The sequence below is a fragment of the Dermacentor silvarum genome, chromosome 8, assembly GCF_013339745.2.
Source record: "Dermacentor silvarum isolate Dsil-2018 chromosome 8, BIME_Dsil_1.4, whole genome shotgun sequence".
Lineage (NCBI taxonomy): Eukaryota > Metazoa > Arthropoda > Arachnida > Ixodida > Ixodidae > Dermacentor > Dermacentor silvarum.
The window spans coordinates 60191996-60201065 of NC_051161.1; the positions used below are offsets into that span (position 1 = coordinate 60191996).

A 9070-nucleotide genomic window follows, 5' to 3' on the forward strand; every position below is an offset into this window, starting at 1 on the left:
CGCCGTCGAAATTAGGCTTTTCTGCTGACGTCTATTTTACGACGTGTTGTGCCGGTGTCTCCGCAGTTGAGCACTAAGTAGTCGTAAATGTTGAACGCAATGGGCGTTCAACATTTGCGACATCGCTATGGGCGCGTTCAACACGGGCGCGACATCGCGAAAATAAGTAGCGACAAATTTCGTTACCCGATTAAGTAGAACCGTACGCCCGTAAACAATGCAAACGTGCCCATAAAGCGAACGTTTTAACTGCAGTGTATTACATTGTTTTAGTATGCTATCATTGCCAGTGAGAAAACGCTCCACGTCTCCAGCGTTAAATGCTACGGCGCCATCTGGTAGGGAGAGATCAAAACACTTGGACGGCTCTCGCTGGCATCTGAGGCCTACAGCGTCAAAACGAACAAGTGAATTCAAAAAAGAAAGAAAGCAAAAGAAAACACCATGATACATCGCATATTCTTTGTACTAAGTGTGAGATTATGCTAAGCGAAGGCTCATTTTACCGTTTATTTCTTGCTGTCACGTCGGAGAGCAAGTAGCAAGAGAGAATTCAGAGGGAAGGGGCGGCCTAGCTGCTGCCATTTTGCTATTGTCGCCAGGAAGCCGTGCATAGACTTCGGGGTCGACAAGCAAAATTTTCTGGCTGCCAGAAACCGGCGACGCGACAAGCGAAGACCAGGCTTGTTCCTTGTCGCCGTCGCTCGAACCTCGTTTGCATGTGGTTACGGCTTTCCTCCGGGATGTTCACAATATGGACTAACTTTAAATTTCGGTCTATGGCTAGACACCGAAAATAACGTCATGACATACCTTTTCATTCGAGTGTTTTTTTTTTTTAGATACGTTCACTGCATAATACATAATTCACGGTACTGATTCATGAATAAGGCTATCCGACTAAGCTTTCTTATAGAGGTTAGCTCATCAGCCCAGTTATATGTGACTGCTTGCAGGTGCAGTAATATACAGCGCATTTTTATAAATACTTACCAGGTTGTAATTAAGAGCTGGTATAAGGTATGAGCATGACCACTTAGAGTGAAAGCAAAGCAGTGACAGTGACAAGAACTTTTATTGGTCCTGAAAAACTGGCCAGGGGGAGCCGAAGGCTCCCTCAGGTCAAGTCGGTGGCTCCGTCCACGATGGCACCGGGAGGCGAAATCCCGTTGCGATGTCGTGGGCCCTCTGGACTGCCTGCAGTTGGATGTGGTGGTGGTCGCTTCTTAGGAAGCATTCACTATTATTATTTGGCTAGCATATCGGCCAGACATGGCACGCAAGGCTAGGTGAACACAGCCGTGCTTCTGAACACTAGGTGTTCATTGCTTTGGTGACGTTTTGTATGTATAAGTGGTATTCTATTTTGTTTGTTACGTTTGATTGTTTGGTAGATGTTATATTCGTTACGCAACCTATGAGTCCAATTTACTTACCCAAATGAGAAAGCGTGATACTTACCCCTGCCTCCGACTCTTATCTCCCGTGTCGCAGATGGGGCCAACCTTCCACCCAACTGCATCCTGTGCGCCTGGTGCCAGAAGGTGGGCATGAAGCTGTTCACGCTCAAGACGACGAACGGTAGCAAAGCATTCTGCTCCGAGCTGTGCTTCACGCAGTGCCGGCGCGCCTCCTTTAAGAAGAACAAGGTGTGCGACTGGTGCAAGCACGTTCGCCATACGGTCAACTACGTCGACTTCCAGGACGGCGAGCAGCAGCTGCAGTTTTGCAGCGACAAGTGCCTCAACCAGTACAAGATGAACATCTTCTGCCGCGAGACGCAGGCGCACCTTCAGATGCACCCGCACCTCCAGGACGCCGCCGCGGCCTGCAAGGTCGCCTCGGGACTCATCACCCCTGACCTCTGGCTCCGGGACTGCAAGAGCAGCCAGCCGTCCGGTGCAAGCAACGGACATGACGATTCGTCGGAAAGGGAGGATGATCACAAAAGTCCTCCGCCTCCACCGCCAGTGCTTCCGGCGCTGCCCCCGCCACCACTGTCATCTTCGGCGCCGCCTCATTCGAGGCCGTCGCAGCCGTCGCCGGACTCCGGAGCCAGCGGGGACCCCGTCAACCTTTCGCAGAAACCAACGCACACCAAGCCGTCATCCTCCAAGAGACGTCGTTCCCTGCGGTCCTCCCGATCTTCGCATGCGAGCAGTTCTCAAGATGCCGGCGGCGTTGGCTCTTCGTCCTCCGGTCACAACCACCAGGCGCACACCGCACGGTCGCCCACCAGGGCCACCAGTACAACTCCGCTGAGCAGCCCCGGCGCGTCGGGGAGCTCGACGCACCATCTCAACGGTCACCACCCGCCGCCGCCGCCGCTGCGCTGTCCGGGCAGCCCGCCTCCCCTAGCACCCGTAATGCCGCCGCTAACACTGCCCTGCAGACCTGGGGCAGCGCTACCGGACCCGGGAGGAAGGCCGTTTCTGCCTCCTCCACATCCAGCGTTCCACATGTTCCCTTCAGTACCGCCGCCACCCCACTTGCGAATGCACGGTAACACTGCCGCTGCCGCTGCAGCAGCTGCTGGCCCGTCCTCCGCATGTACCGCCTATGCGCGCCTTTCTGCCACCTCCGCCCCACTCCGCCGCCGGTCCTCCGGCACCGACACCCCCGACAGGGGTCGTTCCACCCATGGGCCTACACCGGCAGCCTCCCCTTGCACTGCCGCCGGCTCCGAATCCTCTGCTCCCTCCTCCCACGGTCATGGTGCCGTACCCCATATTCGTGCCCATACCCATTCCCATTCCGATCCCCATACCACTGCCACTCAAGTCTTCATCTACGTCCGTTCCCGCGCTACAGCCCCCTCCTCCTTCGTCGTCATCTTCCTCGACGTCAGCGCCACCGCCACCACCGCTGCCGGCGAGGGACCATCACCACCATCGTCACCACCACCGCGCCGGCGGCAAAAAGGGGTCGTCGTCCGAACACCGCCACCGCCGGCACGAGAAGCGGCGGCAGCGGAGGCTGACCCCCGAGCACGAGGACATGCGGGACTCCGTGGATACGGAGGACGAGGGCAGCCCCGGATCCAGGTCGTCACATTCATGCAGGGCGGCGGCCCGCCACGGCGCTAGCACGCTTCAGCTCAGGATCGTCAGGAGCCCTCCAGTCCTGGACCAGGACAACAAGAGAGCTCTCGACGAAGAGGACGAGGCCGCTGGAAGGGATGCTAAGAGAAAGTGCCCGCGGGACTAAGCTCCGGAACGCGTGAAAACGAGACTCTGCGCTGAATTGACGCAAATCGCATGGTTGAAGCCTATCTGTGATGTGCACGTCGCAGTTCCTTCAAGCCGTCTCCACGGAACCGGTTATCATAGCGCGGATGCATCCAAAGGGGTCGCGCGAGTGAACCTTGTTAAAACGAAACTCCAAGTGCTTGATGCCGACCGCGGAGTTCAAGTCTTGCTGTGGTGTGCACGGGTTAGTTCCTTGATGCCGTGTTGTGCAGTACCGGCTCTTGTGGGCCCTACGGACCAATGGCACAGATATCTGCCAAGGAGCCATGTGCATGAAGTGCATCGCAAAGTCGCAGGCCGGACACTTAAGATTGCTACTTTTACACAAACTCGTAATTGTGCTGTGCTCGTCATACCTGGACAAAATGCTACAACGCGGACAGTAGCGAGCTGCACGCACTAAGGAAGTGTTATAATTGTTGATGGCCCATCCGGTGTCGAGATCTTTACGTTGCAAATTTATTGTTGCACGCGAACGTTTATTAGTATTATTATTATATGTCATTTATTTCGCAGTCACCGTCATCTTAAAGAAAAGTTAGTCGCCTATATAGAGAGGTGTGTTTGTTTCCTGACTCGATGCTAGTGCGCTGGAGAACTGGCTGAAAGTGATCTCTGTAATATGACTTCTGCCATCGCAAGTGTGAAGAACTTTCTTAATGCCATGAACTGGGCGTGGTGAATACCAGGCTTCGCCACGAGCCTTAGATGTCCGAGTGGTGTCGTTGAGTCAGTGCATGATTAACGAGCAAATAATATTAAAGAATACCAAAGCGATTTTCTCCATGATCATCTGTAAGGTATGTCGGCATGAGTTATAAGTGTAAAAACTGCCAGCTTCGTTGATCACAAAGGTGTGCTTTTACACTCGTGTGCTTTCTTACGTTTGAGGCACATTTTCTTTTAACATCAGCGCTTCTGTCCACGCCTTATCTGTCTGCTTGAAACAGTGCCACATACGTGGGCCGGCATGAAATGCTAAATTTCCTCTCGCTCGCAAAATGCTAATGTTGTTTATTTGTTTATTCAAAACTGTGTAAATTGGCGTGCGCACTTCTGTTTGCTAAATGTTGGTCGGTGAAATTGGCGAGGTTGTGTTCTCCGCTATACACATCGCGTTGAAAAAGCATCTGCTGATCATTAACGTACTTGATGCACTTGCTTTTAGTCCCGCCGAACATGACTTTGCAGAAAGTACATGACATAACGACTTTGGTCACAGCTAATGTGATATGGTTAGGACAACGACAGCCTAGGTTCTTGCGAACTATATGTGTTGCGAATGTGGGCCCAGTGGGCCTTGGTGTGTTGCCAACCGCAATATTGTCTCCGAACGAGAGTGGCAGCTCAGTTGCGTTATGTTCGCGTAATCATAATTTGCTGCAAAATGTTATCCGGCGATGAAGGCTGATTTGGTGCAACGCTTCAGCCAGCGAGTAAGGTGTCCCGTTCACTGCAGTGGCAAGGCAGCAGCATGATCGATTTGTTTCTCTTTTTTTTTCCACATCTGCTACACCTTCTGAAACAGTTCACACGGTAACAAACAGCCATAAGCTTCACTAGACGCCATGCCATGACAGAGCCGATCAGTCGAAGACAGTCATGCAATGTTTCAGACGTTCTCGCATGCAAGCACGACCACGAACGACCACAAACCTTGCTGTTTGCGTTTTGCGAGATCAGCGTGGTGTTTTGTCACTGCAAACTTGCCGTTGAGCCGGCTTCGAGTGTTGCTGCGCGAGCAATAGCACAACACTCGACTGCGGCGAAATCGTGACGATATTGTCGCACTTGCACACTGCGTGAATTTTTTTTTTTTTCTTCGCCTGCGCCCAGCCATAGCGCAGGCGTCTTTGCGAGTGCCATGAATCCTGTCGCGTAGGTTGACAGTGGTGGGCCCAGGGAACACGTCAACGCTATACAGTCCCACTGTAAGCCGAATGCCGATTAGATTGTATACGAAAGCTATTCTATTGTCAAACGGCGCAGTCGGGAACAAATTGTTCCCACAGCACCATTACGCAAGGATGAGTGCTTACATGCGAAATATATAATCGCCTAATCTTTAGTGTATACTAGGTTATCCTTTATCTCATCGTTCATTTTCGAAAAAACACAATTACGCGGATAGATTCGGCTACAAAACACGGATCGCGCCTGCCAACCACTACGTTAAATGGGGAAAAAAAGCGTCTTTAACGTAAGAACCGTTCAAATTCGGTACAACGTTATTCCCTATTTATGTAACACAAAATTTTGTGCCAAGAGTGATGTACTGACGTAGATTCGAAATCGCGACATCATGGCGCGCTTTCTGATCGCACACTGTTTTCTGCGCCCACCATTGCCCGCCCATGCACAAGCAGCTATTATTTTCCTTTGTACATAGATGTACAGCACCATATGTGCATTGGTGCTGACACTGCAATCCTGATTATATATAAACTTTGTTCAAAGCAGCGTCAAAGTGCCCGAGTCTCTGCTTTACTGATACTTTATTTTCTTTTTTTACTGGTCAACTGAACCGGAACTTGTTTATCGTGCACGGCAGGGCCTGTCCAGTCGGCGTATCATAGGAGCTCTGACCTTACTTTCCCGCACCATCTATGTATACGTGAGTGCCGAGCACTTAATTGAACGGAAGCACCCGGCCGTGGTGTGTCAGCGGACATTGCGTTCTGATGCTGAGGTCGCGAGTGTGATCCCCTGCCACGGCGGCCGCATTTCGTTGTAAGGCCGGATGCAAAAACAATCGTTTACCATCGTTTGGAGGCGCTTTGTACTCTTAAAAATTAAAGTCCCTATATAAGAAAAGTACCGCCATCTACTCTTTCCTCCGCCGCCTCCTCTCCTAAAGCGCTTGCATTTTTCTTTACTTTTTGCTTGCGAAAGCCAAGTAGATGGTGGCGCAACTATAGAAAGTCCACGTTGAAGCTTTCAGGCCGGGCGCGCGCCGCCACCGCCGCCGGCGACTGCGGCTGCGCAGAGGACTTTCAACATGGCTCTGAGGCGGAAAAAAAAAATATATAAAGAAGTGAAAAGCGCGCGCTATCATCGTCGAATCGGAGATACAGGAGAGAGAGAAGCGGCGTTTATCAAAGGATGGCGGTACTTTTCTTATATAAGGACTTTATTTAAAATGTTTTCACCATTGGGGCTTATCTTGTCCCACAAAGATAATCGTAATCTGCCTTGCTTGCGTTTCTTATCTTGAAAACTCCGCGCTCGCTACTTTCCTGTCGAGAATGCTATATGTCACGCTGATAACGCGCACGCCGTTCGTGACGTGAAAGCACCCGGATCGCAGCGTTAAAGAACACTCTAAGAACAGTTGCACCCTTTGGGGTGCATTTTTGCCACACAACAATAATCATCATCTGTCTTGCTTGCGTTTCCTATCTTGAAAACTCTGCACTTGCTACTTTCCTGTCGAGAACGCTGTGTCACGCTGATAACGCTCTTGTCGTTCCTGACCGAGAAGTGCCGGGCGCACAGCGTTAAAGAAAGGAAAGCCACGCAAGTCAGATGACGATTATTGTTCTGTGGCAAAAATACGTCCCAAAGGGTGCAACTGGTTTTAGAGTGAACGGCAATGCACGCGCATTGCCGTTCACTGATGATTATCGTTGTGGGACGAAATAAGCCCCGAAGGGTGTAAACGTTTTAAGAGTGCCGACGAAATTTATCGGGGGGCTTTCATTACGGCGTCCTTCGGTTATAGCCAACTGCGAAGCTTTGGAACGCTGCGCAAAGCCCACAATTTGAACTAGACTGCACCACTCTTGACTCGTGCTGCATGGAACAGCCACTGGACACCGACAGGTAAAGAAGTCAAGCCAAATTACCGCGCTTTCCAGGTTGTTTCTCTCTCTCTCTCTCTCTTACTTTTTTTCTTTTTTTTTTTTTTTTTTTTAGCGTGACACGCGTGTGTCAGCGACATTCGAACAAATGCGTCCAAGGCGTAGGCTCTCTATCGCGAGTTCAACCCAGCTGTGCACGAGGTCGCGGGATCGGATCCCGGCCGCGGCGTCCGCATTTTGATGGAGGCGAAATGCGAAAACTCCGGTGTGCTTGCGTTGTAGTGCACGTTAAAGAACCCCAGGTGGTCAAAATTAACCCGGAGCCCTCCACTACGGCGCGCCTCATTATGAGAACTGGTTTTGGCACGTAAAACTCCAGAAAGAAGAAGAGTTCAACCCAAAGGATTCTTGCAGAAGCACTTAATTATTTAACCAATTCCACCGCTCACGCTTTTCGCCTGTTCACTAATTTGAATTCATCGCGTTTCGACAATGTAATGAATGCTAACGATTGCACCCGTTGCTATTGTCGACGAATTGCCGAACCTTGCGCAGAAATTCGAGTCGAGGTGCATGCAACACAAACGGTATATCTGTTTGCAGCACGATGACGCAGCCATATCGAACCTTACGCGCAAGAAACATTCACAGCGCGCGTCGAACTGTGTAATCGCCCCTTTCTTGTCATGCGGCGCTGCATAAAGCCCCTCTATATAGGGGCTTTAGCGCTGCACCGTAGACAGCGCTCCTGGCGGCTAAAGCAGCGTCCTAAAGCATGTGGAAACCGATTGGACTAAAACTCGTAAATCCAACGGCGCTTGCTCACATTTAGCCGGTCTCGTGCCAGGCGTTATCGGTCGATGTTTGGTTGCGCTGTGCTCCAAGTGAGGTTAGTCCTGTAGTACTTGTCTAACGGGGCGCTAGACAAAACCCGCGCAATCTCGAGCCAGAGTACGCAGGGACCAACAGCTAACCCATCAAGATAAACGCGCCAACCGTGCAGAGGACAAAATGTGATTAGTCTAGGACAAGGTGCTACATGCCGCCCACGCAAACCCAAGCACGAGTGCGCAGCTCGCTTGTTCCAGACTAATGACATTGTCCTCCGTACGGTTAAGGTGTTCATCACGGTAATTTAGCTGTCCGTTGGCTGCCCCAGCAAGATGGAACGTGTGCACTGGTACGCGGCTTCTTATAGCGAAGACCGTGCCATGCAGGAAATGTACGAAGCATCCGAGAGTTCTGAACACTGCCAAGCTATAACGAATCATTGACGCCGTAAGAGCTGCTGGATAGTGGTAAGTACAACAGTTTGTGGCTGTTACATTCTGCATAACATATCGGGGATTTTCCGATGACTGATAAACTAAAGCGACGTGGTTTGCTTCGAAACTGTTCGGCCAAATAAGGAATGGACTCGGACGGCGGTGTTGCTAGACCAGCACCGAAAACGTAGAATTTGTCGTATAGGAGTAGGATGGAGAGTTGGGTGCAGCTGCACTTGGCTCATTGTGGTTAAACAGCAGCGGCATGCGAGGAGCATAAGACTGCACAGGACGATCGCTGTATAGTGTGGCCTCGTGTGAGTACTGCGCGAATGCACTTGTATCGTTCTTTCATTGAACCAGTTTCAATCTAGTGGCACCGGATTTCGTAAATGATCGCCACGAATGGGCTGCGCTCGGAGAGTTCAACGTTGCGTCGGTTCTTGTTCGTTACCTCAGCAACGGTTGCAGAACAACACCACCTAGATAGCGCAGGACTAGGCACTCCGATCTATGACGTCATGCTACCTGGACCAAAATTTCCATTGCCAAGGCTGGCGTGACGAAAGCGGTGACGTCAAAATCACTTTTATTTACGCGGGAAATCCCCATTAGATTTTATGGCAGTCGGGCCAGGTAGCATCACGTCATGGATCGGAGGGCGTAGGCCTTGTGCTATCTAGGTGGTGTGCTGTTGCGCAGCTAGCGATTGCGATGAATGTGTCGTGGACGGCAAGATTGGTCTACGGCTGATATT

The 9070-nt window shown here is 51.2% G+C and overlaps 1 protein-coding gene across 1 annotated transcript in view; it reads left to right on the plus strand.

Annotated features, from left to right (window-relative positions):
• LOC119461298 (sine oculis-binding protein homolog) overlaps nucleotides 1–5707 on the plus strand; it is a 146057-nt gene extending 140350 nt beyond the window's left edge. The window contains 2 exon segments of the mRNA XM_037722545.2: nucleotides 1495–2699; nucleotides 2701–5707. Of these exon segments, the coding sequence (XP_037578473.1) occupies nucleotides 1495–2699; nucleotides 2701–3207 (1712 nt within the window). The 3' untranslated portion in view covers nucleotides 3208–5707.
• Nucleotides 5708–9070: the final 3363 nt, after the last annotated feature.